Here is a 20,053-nt window from a genome sequence, read left to right on the forward strand (position 1 = left end):
CTCAAAATGAAAATTTTCCCCATTTACAACCTACAACTTAACTTTGTCAAAAAGATCCATGATTCCTTCCTCATGATTACGAATTTGCCTAGCAACTTCAACCCAATGACTCTCCACAAGTAGTTTCTTCCAAATTGGTTGGACATATGACTTCATTCATGACTACAACTCCAACTAGCACTTCTACTTTGGCTGTAAACTTATTTTTTTACAATCAACTACTTCCTACAAAATCCTTCATTCTTGTTGTTACACAATTGAAAGAATTGTCTAATTTTGTTGTTTAGCTAACTACAATAATATTTCACAATAGTTTCATCTTAAAGGCATTAAGTTCATTGGTCTCCAATATAGTCAGCAATACGTAATATTGACTAGCACTAATTCTTTATGATTATATCTTCACTTCCACCTCTCAACTACCACTTACTCTGAGTTTAACTGATCATGCAATCAGTTAACTTCGTCTTAATGGAGAGAGACAAAATTGATTGATCAGTTAAACTTAGAGTGAGTGAGAGTTGAAAGGTGGGAGTGAATATATAATTAGCATTTAATAATAAAAATTATTTAATTGACTGCATGAAAGAAGAAAATAGATAAAATGTTTTTTTTTCTACTTTTCATACATTTAAGTGTCACAAACACATCAAATTAAATGGCTCTAGTTTTCAATTGATGGACGTTTTTGCATCCATATATGAGTATAACATGCCTTCAACGTAATTGAAATGTAAAACAATGGTGATCGTGTACAAAATTGAACTCATCCCCTGTCTATGAGAAGCACATACAAAGTGCCCAATGATCGCTAATTAGTACACAACCATCATGACCAATTCCTAACAGTTACATACAAACTAACAAGTAATTAATACAACGTCAATTGTAACCAAAGCAACAAAACATAACAAGTGCAATTTATACAAACTGTAGAGCTGAATGCAATGACAATCCTATCTCTTAAAGCTTTTTAGTGTTTTGTTGCATTAGTTTCTAGGACACATCCTCTAGAACACTGTTATCCATCCTTTAGCTAAAGATAATTCTATGCAGTGATTTATTTGGCCAATAGGCCATTATTTTATTTTTTTGGTCGGTAATAAGATTATTTTATTAATAGATCTAGGATTGAAACTGGCCCAAACCAGTGGTGGCTACAATTAGGGAGCCACCTCCCCAGAAACACCTCCACCCTCCAGCGAAGGGGCAATACAGACACTCCCAGCCAAACCCTTCTTACCTTTCTTCCGTTTCACCTCAATCCATCCATCCACTTGGGCATTCTCCAGTAACTTCAAATTATGTACCCCAACATAATCCACTTTTTGAATCGCATGGTCCTCATCCCCAGAACCTACAACACGATCTCCTTGAGAACCAGACCCACCCTCCATCCTCTGTTCAGACACGACTACACCCACCAACTTCTGACCGGACGCACAACCAGCCTGTGAAGAGCTGCCACCCAAATGAGAGCCTCCATTTTTTGCACAACTCAAACCTCCGCCTGCCCTTTGCATAATATTAGTTGGGTCCAAACCCTTATCCCTGGAAAGATCCCCCACAATTTGGGGGGGAGATGGATCTCCTACCTCCTTATCCATCGTATAAAAATGTGGAGTAACCTCTTTCCACCAAGACGTTGTACGCTTCACTCTAAGCCTAGTGCAAGAATCAACATTATGCCCAGTCTTAAAACATCTCCTACATCTGAAAGGAATCCCTTCATAATCCACAAACTGAAGCCAACTCCCTTTGGAGGATGTAATAGAAATTTCAGAAGGGAGGCCCATGGAAACATCCACCACAACCAACAAACGAGCGAAAGTAGTATGCAACAAATTTAAAGAGTCATCATCAGCCATTAAAAATGTACCTAAGGAGTTCCCAATAGCTTCAAAACAGGAGTCAAACCAATACTGCATTGGAAGGTTTGGAAGTCTGATCCAAAGAGGAGTCTGATCGAAGGACTCCGATTCGGGGTTGAAGGTCGGATGCCACGGTTTCAGCATCAACATGTGTTTGTCCTCCCAACTCCATTGACCACCGCCGAGGACTTTGTTTCTATCTGCCACACTTTGGAAAACCACAACAAAAAAGCCACGAGCGTGTGGGTAAATCTGCACATAATCCTCCACCAAGGGTTCCCAATTAACTGAGATCCATTTGTGCAACTCACCAAGACTCGGCCATATGCCGATAAAGCGCCCAATAAGCCCTAACTCTGAAAAAACCACTTCATTATGCTCAACTTCCTTCTCAACCTCCTCCGATAGAATAACGAAAGCAGATTTGGCCGTGGGGACCAAAGACGTAGCAGCAATGGTTGGGTTACCTGTGCTACGAGACACACCTCCCGGTGGTTGACAGTAATCCCTCTGAACCAACGCTCGCCTAACACTTCCCCCCACCCATCGAGCGTTCTCTGGAATGAGCCGAGAGCAGGAATGAAAACCAGAATCCTGACGAAAACCTTCATCCCGAGCAGCGAATCGATCTTGGTTTAGAGTCGTTGTCGATCTCCCTGCTGACTCCACTGCCAGTCAAGAACGAAACCTACCCCCCTTCGCTACAGACGTCCAGCTTCACGCCTCTCAACCAAGGGAAGAAGAAACCCTAGCCCGCAGGACAACTCGAAGCGACATCGCGCCTCAGTATAGCAGACGGCCAATAGGCCATTATTATACCAACTTTCTGGATGAATTAAACTTCAGTCTGAAAACAAAAATTTATTTTCATTTTAAACAATTCTTTGTAATTCTTCTTTTCCTTAATGGAAGGTGACGAATAGAAAATAAATATGCATGCAAAGGAGTAAGTTGGAGTAGGTTTGGGTGGATTTTCCTTCTCAAAAGCAGCCATTCCCTAGTTTAAAAAAAAGATGCATACCCCACTCCAGCATCTAGCCAGAGCCTAAACGATTAATATTTAGCACAATTCACAATGCCAAAAGAGAATCTACTTCCAAGCCATGCAAAGGAAGAAACTGTCAATTTCGAGGAGGTTTAGGTGGATTTTCCTTCTCAAGAGCAGCCATTCCCTAATTTGAATAAAAGATGCATACCCCACTCCAGCATTTAGCCAGAGCCTAAACAATCAATACTTAGCACAATCAATACTTTTGCAGCTAATTAAATGTGGCCATGAATATTTGCTTTGTCCGGAGTATGTATATTTGTATTGCTGATGACAACCCAAAAACAATTTTCAGAATTTTGTACATACAAGTTATGGCTGGGTTATAGCAGTAATCCTTGGGATACTTTTGTAAGTGTTGTCCTTTCTTTAGCAAAACAGAATACAGTTATGGCTGGGTTATAGCAGTAATCCTTGGATACTTTTGTAAGCGTTATCCTTTCTTTAGCAAAACAGAATACAGTTATGGCTTAAACAAATTAGTTGTTTTATCATACAATTGGATACTTCTATTGTCACAAGTGTAAAAGTTCCCTCTAAATAGAAGCATTGAGTTTCTTTCTTAGTATATATAATGTAAAAATGCAAGGCTGAAACTAACTCTGGAAAAAAAATTGCAAGTGGATATGTAGTTCTTGATTGGATGTGCAATGAATGGAAATATTGAGCATCCTTCTAATGGATCTTGACCCAATTTACTATCCTCTCTGATGAATATCCTGCTCATTTCTATGGCAAGCGTAAAATCATTATATGTAATGCTTAAGAATATATTAAAAAAGTGCATACAAAAGATGAACATCAGAGCAACATGTTCAAAAAAAAAGGCTACCCTGGAAAGCCAGAGCTCATCAAGTAGTACTTCCTACAAACAATTTTTAAAGCAAATCTCCGAAGTGAGGAATGGATTATTAAGTTGAAAAGGCATAATGCAATGAATGTGAGACTAACAATAAGATCCAAAGTCTTCATATTGACTTGCCATGTTGACTTGCAAAGTATGTATTCAATTCTATATTGCAATCTTTTCATTGAATGGAAACAACATGCATATGGCTGCATTTGATTTCTAACTGATTTTTTATTTACTTGAAGGTATGCACAGATATTACATCTCCAAATCTTGTTTATAGCTCCTAATATGGTTCATCATGTAATCTAAAGGTGTATCATTTAAGTGAACTATAACTTTAGGATTTTAGCAATAATAATCAAGGTATTTACTTATCCTATGAATGAATTATATCAATTTTTTTTTTTTTATCAGAGCTTAACCACCAAAGCTACAGCTAATTTGGGCAACCACAAATACTGATAAATTGTCGATGCATGAAAGAAAAGCACAAACTACAAATTACAGATAGAGAAATCATACTTATATACTCAAGACAAGCTACATTCAGAAATAGTTTTTCTTCAAATTCTCAAGGCAAAATTAGAAAACACAAAAATTCTGAGAATTCAGTGTCAACATTCTTATTCTAAGTTTGGACTAAGCTTTGCCCGAGTCAGCATATTCATCCTCCAACACTCCTTTCCCTGGGCAAAATTTTGAAGATAATAACAAAATAGTAATGCTTTGTTAGTCAATGTACAACATTAACAACAAACATTTAGTTTGAGCAAGTCAACCATGCAGTTTTAGGGGAGGACTAAGCTGCCTTACAGCTCTTGTACTACATTTGACAAGACATTTGTAACAACTGACTATACAAATTAGCAACAAAACACACAATGTAATCTTAAGATAATACAAATAGGATCCATGTCTCAGGTGTCCCACACAAAAATAAATACTCCTGCATGCCATTCCCAACATGGTCATCCAATCAAATCCCTTCTGCCTTGAATGATTTTGCAGACCTTACCATGTGACCTCATCTATTCTTATATTCAGAACAAAAATTTCTTTAAAATGGCTTTTCAATATATAATCATGATGAATTTTCATTGGCCAGAAGGAAGTTACATGATTGAGAATCCTGATGAAGGCAACATGTAGGAACCTCAGCATAATGGAATTCATAGGAATTTCCTTGCTCAAAATAATGGAGGACTAACTTTCAAGATCATGCATATCATGTTTTTTTTATTATAAAGCCAATAAATAATATAATGAAAGCAAAACAAACTTTCCAGAAGTGATGATGCATCTAGCAATGTGTGTAATGCAAAAAATAGACAAGTATACGATTTCTTTTAATTTCTAAAAGAAATGCATTTTTAGGTGACTTATTACATAATGTATCAACTAGAAAGACACATTCATTTCTGGTAAATTTTTGTTGTATCATTGTTAAGTATCTTTGGAAATGATCATTGTTATTGATAAATCATAGTGTTTTTTAAATAAAATCCTCATACATCTCTTTAATTATCACCCATGAATTTTTTTAAACTAGGAACAGCTCCTAAAGGTACTATTAAGTGGCCCATGTGCACAAACATATATAATCCTGTCAGCCGAGGAACTCACCGAATGGTTCTACCAAGACAACCATTAATATGTGGTGCTTGCCTGATTTGTGCCCATCGGCCATCCAATAGCACCTCTAGGTGCTCTTACTAGTTCTATGTGAAATCAATTATAATGAAACCCTTGTATTTTTAAAATTAGCTTTGATTTCATGTATATATTAGATTTGTAGTACAGTACATAAAAGCCAAACGAAATTGTATAAACTCAATCCACAAAATAAGTCACTTCAGAAAATTCTCTATAATCAACCTTGGTTCTAAATCTGTTTGAGAAATCTATTGCAAGCTATTCTCAATGTCAACCTAAATCATCTCTCCTCCATATTGGAGACACTTTTCCATAGCCAAAGGAAAAACAACTAAATAGTGACCAAAGATTTAGCAATATTTAAGCGTTGGCACAAGCTTGACAATAATACATTGCCAAACCATGGGGAAACATTCCTTCCTTGCTATCTAAATTTCTAACATATGATCATCAAAACCAAACAATGGAGAACAAATTAGCATTAAACCCTTCTTTTATCTTCATCCAAGATCCACCTTACTCGTGTACCTAGTTTAATATAGCCCTCCAAGAACTTAGAGTGCCAAACATTTTAATTCTCCAATAAAAATTTCTTCCTTATTCAATGATGTAGGAATCCATTACTTCCAATTCTTTATTGAAATGCAACTACCTATCCTAAAAACAAAGAAGAGAAGCACAACATGCAGAGAGTATTGATCTGCATTAGTATTGATGAAATAATACTAGCTGTGCCGTACTTTTCTACTAAACCACCAATGAACGATCCAGACTTATAAAGTGATATACATGTTATGTTCTTATACAATGATTAGAATATCCATGCATCATGAATTTCAGAAAAAAAGTCATCACACAGAAGCTGTTGTTCGCATCCTAATTTTGGCATCCAAAACTGTTTTTTATGAGTACTGTTTAGTAATGCAATATGCCAAGTAGCTGCCCATGTCCTAATGACCAGAATATCTCAAAAGTTCTCTTAAATTCACTGAAGCAGCTGTCCATGTCCTAATGTTTAGCATGTTATGTGTTTTTTTCAATTTTTGTAAGAAACTTAGAATCGTGCAATAACCTGTAGTGAAATACCATGGTCTAAAGCTCTTGGTTTCCAAAAAAGCAATAACAAATACTTAAGCACATCATCATGTACACACACATGGCTGTAGTCCAAGCCTAGTGTGGAAATTTGCTAATGTTAGAAATCAGGCATCCTGATAGGAAATATCTAGCATTTTTAACAATTTGATACTTTCACCTTCACTTCACAAAAATTAGTAAAGGATGATTTTTTCAAATGCATAGTTTGAAATAGGTAGAAACTTCATAGTACCTACAACCTAAGTCACAAGGTTTGAATTCGAATTCGAATTCAACAGCCATGAAATTCAGATGAAATTCGACAAGGGAAAAATTCGAAAAAAAATTCGGATAAAATTCGCCTTCTATAATTTTGTTTATTTTTAAATATATGTATACTTCTAATAAATTATCAGAATAGCGACCCTTGTTGGGGAAAATCCGAGGGCGACCCAGCAGTTGCAGACACCCATGACCCAATAGATACAAAGCATATAGAAAGGATACCCACGACCAGCTGAGTTGTGTGTAGAGGCGGATAGCAGTGCTTTATAGAGGAAATTCGATTAAATTCGATTTTTTTTTATAGAAGTTTGAAATTCGAACCTCATTCATGAAAATCGCCATATCCTGTGACTTAGCCTACAACCCAACATGCCATCTCACGGCACAATAACTTTATTTAGACTAAATGATGTGATTATAGTACATCAACAATATCCACCAAAGGCACCAGAAGAGAAGATAGGAAAGAGAATTAAACCTGCTTGGCCTGATGAAGGTCTGACAGCAGTTGTCTGCGGTTGTAGAGGACCAGAATGTGTAGGTGCAGATGGTAAATCGGTCTTTATCAAATTTGTGCTTGCATTCATTGACGTTGCTCCAGAGCAACTTAGAGCAGAATATGCATCCATAAAACTCTCAGAAAGGACAACCAAGTGTTGTGAATATTTCATATTTTCCATTACTGAATCTGTTGCTGATGGATTGTGTTTGCCCTGCACAAGATATAAAATATAAATATGTAGAACAAATGGCATTATATTAACAGAGGATAGTGAATTACATTATTCAAACATGTGCATCATTTGTCAGCTATCTCAAACAATTACAAGTTATATAATGTCTCAAAAGTGATTAAGGATTGAAATTCACAATCCATTATTAAACTGTTTGATTAATTCTATCAAGGACAAAATCTCACTTTGATTATCAGGCACGCAGGTAGATACAGTTAGCAAGAAAAAATGAATATGCTCGAGGATATCAGTAACATTTGATCTCTTTCCTCATTGAAAACTCTATTTTGAGAAAAGCTTTCTTAGTACATGCCAATGCCAGCAACTTAATTATCCTATGTGCATTCAGAGATGCCAGTAATGAATATCCTTATGCATAAAAAATGAAATGGGACATGGATTTAGATAATAAGGACCTCCCAATATACAGATCAAAAGAGTCCACTGTAAGTATAACCAACTAGAGGAAGCATACTCTACTCACCCTGCGTTTATTATCCTTTTCTAAGGAACTCTTGACTTTGTTGCCATTGGCTAGTTATCCACCTGTACATTAAACCAATGGCTGCTTGTCTATCATAAGGTCAAGCTGCAATGGGAAGGGTGTGCATCGAGACAAAATTGAGATTGTTTACAGATAGCCATTTTAGGTGTTAGTGGAAGGCATTCTGGAGGCCATCTAAGAATCTCAATCCTCTTACTCTGCATTTCACCCAGCTCCTCTAATCCTGTATCAGATTGCAAAAGAAGGGCTCAACACTTTCCAAGGAAAGAATTGTTGTTGTTGATCAACTGGTAAAATCGGAACCAGGTGGCGGCAGATTATACATCCTTCATAGTCTAAGAGTCGGGAAGAATTCTTTGCCAAACAGCCTTCTACTGAACTCTTTGGTTCTTAATCTTGTATATTATGTCCTAGCATAGCAGATGGATGGATATTATTGTTTTGAAGTTCTGCTATTTTCTTTGTTACTTAATAAAATCTGGCAAGTGTATGAATTACTATGACAGGTAAGTGTATGAAATTCCAGAAGTTGCAGCAAGTTAAAATTTCCATGTTTGTACTTTAATTTCCCGTACTTGATAAATTTGTATTTTGTCTATTTTATATTTAAAAAGGACAACGCATTTTACATTTAATCATAAGACCATAGGTGAAAAAAGGAGTTTTACTGCATTGTATACCATTCATATCCTTACATTTTATGTCCCTTAGGATAGCAGACTGACAGATATTATTGTTTTGTGGTTCTGCTATTTTCTTTGATACTCAGTAAATTCTGGTGTGTACATGAAGGATTAATTGAAAATAGTCCACAATATCTCAGATAAATAAGTTTTGATTTGATGACAATCTCAGTTTGTAGTTAGAACTTTCCAGATTCAAAGATATTTAGTTCTTGGGTTTTTGTATCATATTAAAGAAATAGAAGACCTGTATAAGTCTGCACTTCTGTACTGTATTTCTCCCTACTTAAGATAATTTGCAATTTGCCAATTAAAAAACCAATAGAATTTAATGTTAATCATAACACCATAAGTAGAAAGTGGTCTCTTACCGCATTGTATACTGATTTTAGCTTGGGAAGTTGTTTGGGTGCAATTACTGAGAGAGAAACAGAGTACTGAAATGGAAATGGAAAAAATTAGCACTGAGATAGTAACTGGCATTAAGCAACGAGTTTCACAAAATCAACAAACTGCTACTGTGTCTCAAGTATATTCAGACAGTAAAATTGACTAATCCATTTTACATGCCTGCACAAATGCCTTGGCAACAGTATCTGCATCTGCAACCCATTGCAGTGGTTGGAATTCTGAATTTGTGTTCTGCTGACTTGGATTATGCCCATATGGTCGTGGAACAGGAGTTGCAAGAGGGTATGGATTAGATGCTGCAACTAACACACAGTGATTTTGGCTGTCCATCCCCTGTGTCATCTGAGCCACAGTCTGGCTTGGTGCAAGCAACTGATAATAAAGTATCAAGGAATCTTCAGAAAGTGGATGTCAAGTTTATAAACAATTTTCATTAAGCAAATCAAGTTTTTCTCTAGCTGTCACTATTTTAAGTAACAATCATTTTAAAAAAGAAAAATATTTTGTAGAATCCATAAAAGATTTAGTTTCTGATTGGCACTAAACCAGATTTTCATAGGAATGGCATACTTGAACTATAATTCACTAGCTTGGATTATTCTAAAATAAAATGAACTCAACACATCAGTATTTTATTGCCTATATGGGCTAAGTATGTTGAACTGCATTGCTCTTATTAGTTCTTTGTTGACCAATAACCATCTCCACAAAAACAATCCATAAAAAATGCTATTATTAATTTCAACTTCAAGTTTTAAATACCGTTAATGCTTCGGCAAGGCCTTCTGCTATGGCAACTTCCCCAAGGCCACCAGCACAGAAATTGATATCTGAAAGCCACTGTTGGAAAGTGTCCAAACTTGTTGTCCATGCACTCCGCTGCACCGAACCAACTACGAAAAAATCAAAAGATCATTTATTCTAGCAAATGATGCAAAACCCACACTCAAAGCGATAGGGTTTCAGTTTCAACCAGAAGATGAATCTAAGATTCCTTTGTTAGTCTATTAACTATAATTCAATGAAGTAGTGATATGTGAATAAGTAGGGAATCATGACAGAAAAGTATGAGATCATTATAAAAGGTATAACAATATGAGTAGAGTTCAGTTACCAACAACATACCACTGTGAGGTCCATGACAGTAGAACTGTACAAGTGCCATTCGAATGTTTGGCCTAGAACTCTTCTGCGGTGCACAACAAATTTGTCCATTAAAAATTGTTAACCAAATTATACATGAAAATTACTAATAATAACTTGGAAAGATGGTATGAAATAACTAGAACCACCAACTCCCAAAAATATGTGTACTGCAATTCAAATGACAAGTGTTGTATTTGCTTGGTTTCTTACAGCCAAGCATAAAAGCATTGCATTCAACCAAGGGACAGATCTAACATCAAATAGGAATGACCCTCAATTTAGTCCAGAGGATAAAAAAATCGTCAATTGCAATAGACTGCATTAAATTCATAATAATATAGCACTGAGGCAAGTTAAGTCCAAAGTTTCCATCTTACAGAGAATTATTTGATCAGTGATAGTAGGAGACAAGCGCCTATAGTCTAACCAGTTCTGAAGCTGAGCCATGGGCTTGTTTCTAGAAATTCTGCCAATGGCTTGACAAATGGCACATAAGGGCCACTAAGTGAACATTAAAGGACTCAGTGGAATGCAACTTCATGAGTTTCTTGGCAAGGACAAAGCCTTTCTTAGTAGGATTCTTCCTACTTCCTAGATTTACTGGGCACAATGGAAAAAGCTACAGACCAAGCAAAACAATGCCCAAAGCTACTTGAACCACTACACAAAGTAACAAAGCGTCATAGACAACAACATAACCAATAAGAAAGGGAATGAAAACCAAAGAGAAAGTGAGAGAGAGGACCATGCAGCCCACACACTCCGCAACTTTCCTCAAATTTGGAAAAGAGGAATTAAATAATCCAACAATCACCAATAAAATAGTAAATCTTATATCCCCCATAGATGGGTCAATTGACAATAGAACCAAGAGGGCTATGGCAATATGAATCTGCCTCTGCTTCAGTATCACAAATTGAACTTTAACAGGAGCCTTGAGAGGAATTACCAAAATGGCATGAATGAGATGACTCTTCAGAATCACAAGTGATTCCTCAAAGCAGGGTGGTGGTTTGTATTTAACCAGAGAAACTAAAAATGAGGCAAAAGTGATTGCCATCTTAAGTTCACTGTTGAGAAGGGGTAAACAATCTGATTGTAGGAGGGGATTCGGTGGTAATCAGGGAAAAGTTGGGTGATGTCAGAAGGGATGACCCTTAGTTGGAAACTAGAGACCATTCTGGGAGAGGTCTGGAATGTTAAGAAATGATTTTATTCAATCTCTTATCAGCACTGCTTCTCGGAATGTATCCTCTGGTGTATCTACTGGCTATTGCTGTTATTGAGCAACAATCACTCACCATTTCTTTTAACAATCAGCCCAAAGCCTATGATGGCTTAATGAATGATTCCAGTTCAAACAGGGGTGCTGTTTTAAATATCAAATTATGTGCATTAAATATAAATTTCTATTGGAGAAGGATATTTCTGAAAGAGGGGTGTAATGATTGGGAGTTTTACATTTGGATGAGGCTATCACACAATCTGCAAGTATCCTCCCACAGTACTAAGTTGACATGCCAGTTACACCTTATTATCAATGCAGGGTGTGATAGCACCTCAACTGAGCATTAGCTGTAACTACAGCCATCATTCCATTCCATCTTTCTGGGTTTTACCTTGATTTCTATTTATGCTGTGTCTCTTGCATGCCAATTTCAGCTGGTGTGTGGGAGAATCATCTTTTTGGGATTTGCCTTATAGTGTAGTTGTTTCTGACGAGCATTTGCACAACATCTTAAATATTTACAAAAGAAGGACAAAAAAGAATCTGCAAACACTGGTGAGAAAAGGACAAAGGCATCCATTGATCATGATTTACAAAAGAAGCTTACTCGGCTGGTAAAGGAGCCTTTAGTCAGTAACATTTTCTGCCACCTGAATAACAATGAATTTATTATGTGAAGTTGGATTAATGAACAAAAAAAAATTTAAATGAAAAGGCTCCAGGGCAATTGGAAGCCAAGGGTGATCTAAGATGAGACACTGATGAGGATATTGAGGGTAGAATTCCTATAAGAAAATTCAAATGGTTCAAGAACAGCACCTAAAAACAAAGCATTTATATTTGGATTTACAGAATTACAATCATGACAACCAGGATGATGTGGCGTGGGTAATGAGTTTGATGATGCTGCCGGTTCTAGGTGTGGATGGTTTCAAGGGAGCAGAGAGAGAATTCCTACTGCAGAATAAATGTGGCTAACATAAAAGAAAGCTTACAGGGTACAGTGCTGGATGCTAGGTAGCAACAAGAGGAGCAAAGCAATAGGCTCTCTCCCAGGATGCCAGCATCTCAAATGGATGCATTGTACCTACATCTATTTAGTTGGGTTTTATCTTTGGTTGTCTGGGTGTGGGTTAGTGGTGTTCATGTTTTCCTAACAGTGTGTCACTGGGTTGCTGGGCTGAGCAATGATAAACTGAGCTGCCTTTGGTATGCCGTCAGTGGTATGTGAAGGTCTGCTTGGGAGTTGGCCCCAGTTTTATTTTGAAAAAGAAAATTGATATCAGTAATTAATTGCATCCAGTTGAATGCTGCCTTTTTGGAAATACTAAGGTAGTGATTAGAAACGTAGGTGTACTTTGCTCCACATGGCTGGAATTGTACATGAACAATAGCTAACATAAGGACAAAATGTGTTTTTATTGGCTGTACTATAGAATAAAATGTTTATGAATTATACAATCCGCTTGCCAAGAAAAATTTGTGTGAAGAATTTAAACCTGTCACGAAGTTTTCTTATTGCCGGAAAAAACGTGCCTGCAAATTGGAAAGGCTTTGTATGGATTAATATGAGTCTCCCAACAATGCTATGAGAATAAAGATGAGGATCTATGATCTCAAGGGTTCAGGAAAAGTAATTTGCTCTAGTTTTGTATAGTAGGACCTATGGTCCTATGGGGATGACACTTCTAAGGATCATTGATGATTTGTGATGAAACGTGCAAATATAGCTATAATAGTATAATGCCATGGATTTGATGATGCAAGCTTATGTCTACAAGGTTGAACCATGAGTCAAGGAAACATCTGAATGAAGGACTCCCACTAGAGAGAACAATGTCTCACACATCAACTTATATCTTGATTTTGAAGTTTAATGCGAACTTGGCTCTTTACAACATCCCAACAGTAATATTATATGCTTGTTAAGACATACATTACAATGCCATGGGGCCATTGTGTCAAATGCCATTCACTTTTCTTGTAAAGAGTAAATCTTCATGCATAGGAAACTTTCCATCCTATATGCCTTACTTTGGAAACAAAATCTGTAAGATGCGATACACAAATTAAAAAACACACTGATTTCGAGCAGATAAAATCACTATCTGACAATAGCATGCAACAAAAATGATTATTAGTACATTCCAGATATCCACTCTGAGGGAGCATTACTTCATTAAAAAGGCAGTATTTTTCATTACAAATATTCAGATGTACCTGACTACCCGGCTCATTTCCACAAAAGGACCTGCATGCACATTATACCAAAGTGAGAAAAGAATGCTGCTATTAGAAAGGTTTGTAAAAAAAGAGAACAGCCTTAAAAAACTAATAAGAATGGTAGAGGAATAGACATTGTGTATTATCAATTGCTTGTAGACAGGTCTCCAAGGTGATGACCCAGGTAATTAGATTAGGTAACCTTCAGCAACATTCTCATGATTAAAATTGAGTCATATTATAGATACCCCCATTAAGCCTGGGTCGTGTCAGAAGGTAACCCTTTAAACCCAGGTGTTTTTGAACTTTGCATGTATCCTATTAAACACGGATCATGTTCAAGCATAACCAAAACACCTGATTCTTTGTTTAAGTTTTGAACACATTAGGAATTTGACATCCCATTTCTGAATATATAGATTGAAATAATCTCAGAAAAGGAGAAATGCATGCAAAATTATATCAGTGTCTAATTCTACTTTAGCTGTTTTGAAATTGCTAGAATTCTAGCAAAGACAGCAAAATAATTGTATAAACCAATGAAAACATGATGCTACAAATTTAATTTACAGATAAAACAGTCAATTTTCCTCTAACCATGGTGAAATTTGGCAGTGCCTATGTCTGGATTAATAATGTTAAACAAAATAAAATGAGTTTGTAGCAAAACAGCGATTTGCAATAAGTTTTTGTTTAAGCAACCAGTCATATTCCATGACTATCATGCTTCCTAAACTTTTTCATTCAAATTTAAAAAACCCAATGTAAGTGAAAAGCACATCCAATAGGCCCCATCAAAGTATTAATGGGTACTCAATCAGAAAGTAACAAGAACTCTTCTAGTACTTTAGGTGACACAAGGCTAGGTGAAAATGAAAATGTGGCATGGCTTCACCCCTTACAGACACCCCCAACCTAGGTTCATTAAAGACCCTATGAGAGTGAAAAGTGCAAACAGAAGAGCCCATTAAAGTATAAATGGGGACATGAATTCAGAAAGAAGGAATTTATCTTCTTATCCTTTGAGTTAGTCTAGATGAAAATAAAAACATAGCACGGCTTCATGCTGTCAAGCCCCCCATATAGGTTGACTAAACTCAACTTCGCTGGGGCTTCAAGAAGCAACCCAGGTAGCACAAGTGCAAGTGTCATTCTTCATGCAGGAGACAATAGCTTGATCAAGAGTGGCTCTCTCTTCTTCAGCCACCGAACTAATAATGAAATAAAATGGGAAAGTGTTGTTGCAGGGATTGTGTTGGCTTCCTCATTAGGTGCACAGCAGTCAATAGTAGACAGGGACTTCCTTGTCATGATTAACATGTTGTAGAAAGGCTCATGTCCAAATTGGCAGCTGAGAAGACTTTTGGAGAAGGCTTAGTCTTTAACTTTAAGCCTTCATTTCAAGGAAGTTGTCTAGTCACATTGTCATAAGGCCTCCAACATAGCAGCTGATTTTCTAGCACACTGTGGTGTGGATCAAGATCCCCTAACAGCTCTTTACAGCAAATGTCTTTCATATTTGTTGGGGCTTGAAAAGTACTTCTTATCACATCTTTTGTTAGTAGACATGATCCTCTTTCCAAAAACTGGCATGTGGGCATTTATGTGGGAATAATTTCTAAAGCTGACAAAGGAGTTGTGGGTTCTCATTACGCTTTGTTGGTGTGTTCTTTACAATATGTTGGATTGGTGGTTCCCAGCAAGGTGGCTCTGGTTTCCTACGTGCTTGCTGTGGGTGTTGACAATGTGTTTGCTTGGCTTCAAGATGACACATTGTCCAAAATCTCTTGAGCCCTGCAACAAGGAAATGCCTATGGGCTACTTCCAACTATCACAAGATGGCTACATTAGTCTTTGTAAAAGTCATGCTTCAAGTTCATTTTAGTGGTGCAAAGGTGCTCAGTATGGGTCTATACGTTCCTGTGAGAAATGATAATGTGGGTGCACCAATGGGAAGGAGTTTTGATAGCGTGAGGAATCCTTACGTAGAGAGACCCAATGACTCTAAAGAATTGTTGCTGGTTCAGAAGGACCTGCTGGTGCCCAAGGCATATTGCAAGAAACCGGGGAAAGTCTTCAACAGTCTTATGGTGACACCAGACACAATAAAGGCACCTCAACGTTTAGGCATATTGTAAGGACCTGAGGAAAGTCTTCAACAGTCTTATGGTGACACCAGACACACAATAAAGGCACCTCACTGTTTCAAATGTGTTTATGGTCCTGCCCTTCGGAGCAAGGACGCTGGTAAGATCACAAAGTCATCAGGAAATCTTCTTCTTGAACAGAGGCCCCACTAGAAAACCCCAGCAATTAATCTTAAAAAAGAAAACAATATCCAAAAATAGACAACACCTAAATATAAATTATTTTAAACAAAGGGAGATATCGATGCATGAAAATTCCTGCAATTTTTATTTGCATAAGGTTGCAGACAATTTTCTCTAGTAACATTCAAAAAAACAGTAGTGAAAAACTTACAGCTAACAGAGTTAAAGCTGCATATATATCTAGCAAAGCAACTGATTGCTGTAAGTTTGTGTCAAACCATGTTCACTAATATTTCAACTGAGATGATCTGAAAATCCTAAGAAAGTGAAATTGCATTTCATAATACAGCAGTTTTACATTAATCATTTATAATATGCATGAACATCTACTAAACACAGCAATAATTGGGATTTACCAATTGATAAAAAATGCTGCAAAAATGGCACTAATATTTCAAGTGAGATGATTGAAAATCCTAAGAAAGTGAAATTTCACTCCAAACAACAGCATTTTATGTTTTAATTTGCATGAACTTCTATTATACACGGCAAGGTATTAGATATACAAATGGATAAATAATGCTGACAAAGTGGTTTTGAGAGGCCAGTCAATTCCCTCACTACCATTAGGAAAAAATAACAGAGACCTAAAAGTGGCTTTATAATAGGTTAGAATTGCATAAACTTCTATCGAAACAGCTGATTACAGTGAGTTTCTGTTAAAACAAGTCTAATCAGGTCCCATATCTATCTTAATTCTCACAATTTTACAACGTAACTTTTACAAAAACTAAAATAAACCCTTAAAAACAAAAGAATGTAAAGGGATTGTCAAAGGGCTAAGCTAAGGCAGTAAAAGCATCAACGCTTCATAGCAAAACCCAAGATTCAAATTCTAATGAAACATATTAAAGTGTTGAAATTGTGCTCTCCAAAAACCAAAGATGCATCATCAGTGCTTTTAACTTTAGGTCATCAAGGTTCAAATTGGAGGCATTTCAATCAAAGCAACTCCTTGCACTAATTTTTTGTTATAGCAAATCAAAATTCTCAAATTTTACAGGTAAAGAAATGCGTAATATGGGAAAGCGGGAAAAAAAATTATTAAATTACCGTACAGCAAAAAATCACCTGATAATCTTATCAATGTACTCGGAACGCAACAGAGACCAGTATGGGCCGAGGGCTGCAGTTCCTTCGACTACAAGAATTAATTGGTGAGGACTTGAGTTTCCCTGCGTATTCATCTTTAATTAATGTGAGAATTGTATCGCATGACACAGAAATATGGTCTGCAAATGAATGGAATGGTGATCCGCGTGCTTTGCAAACACCCTCTACGACGGCAGGGATATACAGTTACGTTTTAGCGCAAATATTTATAGAGGAAATTCCGCGACTGCGTAACGCAAATTTAAGGAAAATTTATAGGAAAGGCAATTTCCTCCCTATAAGTTGTCGCGATTGTCTTTGGCCGCGAAATGTACAACAACTACAACATATTAGCCCTTCGCCTCCTCGGCCGTTTCACTTTCCGAAAATACTAGGTACTTAGTGGTATATTATTCTACTCGCACGGAACTATTGTGGTGGTGTTATGAGACACCGTTTTTCAATTTTAGAATGTTTTTCAATTTTAGGATTTACTATAGATTGTATTTCATATTTCATAATATTTATTTTAAAAAATATATTAATTTAAAATAATTAAAAAATTGAATGTTTCTTATTTTAAGAATATTTTAACTTTCCCTAATAATATTATTTTGATATTTTTTTAATATCAATTTAGAAACTTACTTTTAATTGAAGATTTTTGTTTTATATAAATCTTAAAAGTAATGATTGTTATTGATTGTTTTATAATTCTATTTTTTAACATCAATTTAGAAACTTGCTTTTAATTTTAATAGTGAATTTAATATTTTTTCTTTATCTATAAATTTTAAAAGTAATGATTGTGTTATTCATTGTTTTATAATTCCATTTCATTTGTACATGTATTTGTTATTACTTTTATAGTGACATTAAAGAAAAAAATATTACTACATATTTATAAATAAAATATAATTGACATGTAATATCTTGTTAAAATGTAACCATAGTCCTAACAATATATTATCTACCCTAATTGAATGGTAACATTAATTGTAATCATATTTAAACCATAACCTAATCCTAATCTTAAATGAACCCTAACCCTAATTAAACTTTAATCATAAGCCTAACCATAACTAAACCCAACACTAAGTCAAACCATAGTTAAACTCTAACCATAACTCTAATTAAAGCTTAAACCTAAACTTAATATAATCCTAACTCCAACCCTAATGGTAACTCTAACTATTATCATAAATAAATAATCATTTTTTTTTTTTTGAAAAGATAAGGATTGAAGAGCAAGTTTTTCTTTTTGCAATGTTATCATATCAAATGGATGTGTGATTTTTTCAAATGGATGGATGATGAATAAGAAAAATAAGGTTCAAAATGGAAAACAACATTCACGGTATACTTTGTTGCAAAAATCATCCAAAGCACTATCCCATCCTCATAAACAAATAATTATGATGAAGTCGTATTTTATTGGTACGTTGATTCACATCACACGATTTATTATTTTTTAAATCTATAGAATACATTTTTTTATGGAAACATGTCAACAAACATAGATGTTCACATCTCAGCCTTTATATAGAATACATTTCATTAATTATGAGTATTAATAATCAATACTAACAACTTTGAAGTCCACTAAACACAACATTGGGCGCAAAGCTCTCAAAAAAGATGTACGGAAACCCAAACAAATTAATGTGCAAAATTTTTCAACACAAATATCTGGATAACAGTTGAAGAGGGGAAAAAGACCTGTGAGGTGGATTAGTTAATAAGCATGCAAGTCAAACATATAGTCATATGAAACCAAAGACATAACTCCAAAACACATGAAAACATGAATAAGATGCATATACCTCACAAAACCTTATACCTCTCCCTCAGATTGAGCTTGATGAAGTGAAGGCGCCCCTTGGTGATGCTCCACTTGATGTGCTCCTCTTGCTTGCTTGCTTGATGTGGATGGCTCTCCAATGTTGTGCACAAATGGAATGGATTTGGAAGATGATAAGGATGAGATGATCAAGTGTGGATGAGATATGATTTGAACATGATAAGGTTGCCAAGATGATTTCCTGGGCTCAAAAGGACAGCATAAGATTACTAAACTTGGAGATGAAGAGTGGAGGGATGGAGTCCTCAATTTATAGGAAGAGGGGAGGAAGAATGGATGGCTAGGATGGATTCAAGATGAAGGGCTAGGATTGCTTGTGAGCTCACACAAGGCCCAAGAGAGGGTATGGAGACCAAGAGATATGCCTTAAAGGCATTTCCTGTCTCCACACTCCTCAAGGTACATTGGGAAGACTTCCCAAGGTACCTTGAGAAGAGCAAAGTGCATTGGGAAGACTTCCCAATGTGCCTTGAGAGGAGCAAGGGATGTGACATTCCTTGAAGAATGGGGAGGAGGAATTTAAAATTCTCCAAAAAGAGATAATCATGGGGATTGGAGGAATAAGAAGGAATTAAAAATTCCTTGGAAGAGGAGATGTCTAGAGGATTGTGTGATTTTGAAGATCTCACATTCACTTAGGAAAAGAGCATTAAAAGCTAGTGGTTGGATGGAAGGGACAAGGAGTTGACTTCGTGGCTAATCATGACAAGGAGTTGACTTCGTGGCTAATCATGATGATTAGCCATTAGCAATTCATTAGGAGGGGAATTAGAGGAAATGTTAGGTGGGATTAGGATTTGTAGGAGGATTTGACTAGGAGAGAGAATGAGTGGAGGGAATTAAAAATTAGAAGAATAAGGTTAAGTGAGTTTAGGGAGTTTCTAGAAGACTTTATTAGGTTCATGATGAATTAAGAAGATGGTTTGTAGGAATCATGTGGGTTAACTAATAATTGAAATTAATTAGCCAAGAGGAAGATTTGTGAGGATTTAATCTTTTAGAAGAATAAAGAAAGGGATTGATTTATTAAATAAATCAATCACATACTATAGT

At 36.1% G+C, this 20,053-nt stretch overlaps 1 protein-coding gene across 4 annotated transcripts in view; it reads right to left on the bottom strand.

Moving 5' to 3' along the window:
- The window catches only part of LOC131078973 (mediator of RNA polymerase II transcription subunit 25), an 89,684-nt gene extending 72,182 nt beyond the window's left edge, over window positions 1-17,502 (bottom strand). For 2 of the 4 annotated variants that reach the window (XM_058016835.2, XM_058016832.2), the window contains exons 1-7: window positions 17,119-17,501; window positions 13,715-13,745; window positions 10,246-10,309; window positions 9,883-10,013; window positions 9,280-9,492; window positions 9,081-9,146; window positions 7,266-7,500 (exon numbers count right to left, since the gene is read on the bottom strand). In XM_058016835.2, the coding sequence (XP_057872818.2) occupies window positions 7,266-7,500; window positions 9,081-9,146; window positions 9,280-9,492; window positions 9,883-10,013; window positions 10,246-10,309; window positions 13,715-13,745; window positions 17,119-17,234 (856 nt within the window). In that variant the 5' untranslated portion in view covers window positions 17,235-17,501. Of the gene's footprint in view, window positions 1-7,265; window positions 7,501-9,080; window positions 9,147-9,279; window positions 9,493-9,882; window positions 10,014-10,245; window positions 10,310-13,714; window positions 13,746-17,118 lie in introns of all 4 variants that reach the window. The other 2 variants (XM_058016833.2, XM_058016834.2) reach the window with 2 other exon arrangements.
- Window positions 17,503-20,053: the final 2,551 nt, after the last annotated feature.

Source organism: Cryptomeria japonica, chromosome 8, assembly GCF_030272615.1.
Source record: "Cryptomeria japonica chromosome 8, Sugi_1.0, whole genome shotgun sequence".
In the NCBI taxonomy this organism is placed as follows: Eukaryota; Viridiplantae; Streptophyta; class Pinopsida; order Cupressales; family Cupressaceae; genus Cryptomeria; species Cryptomeria japonica.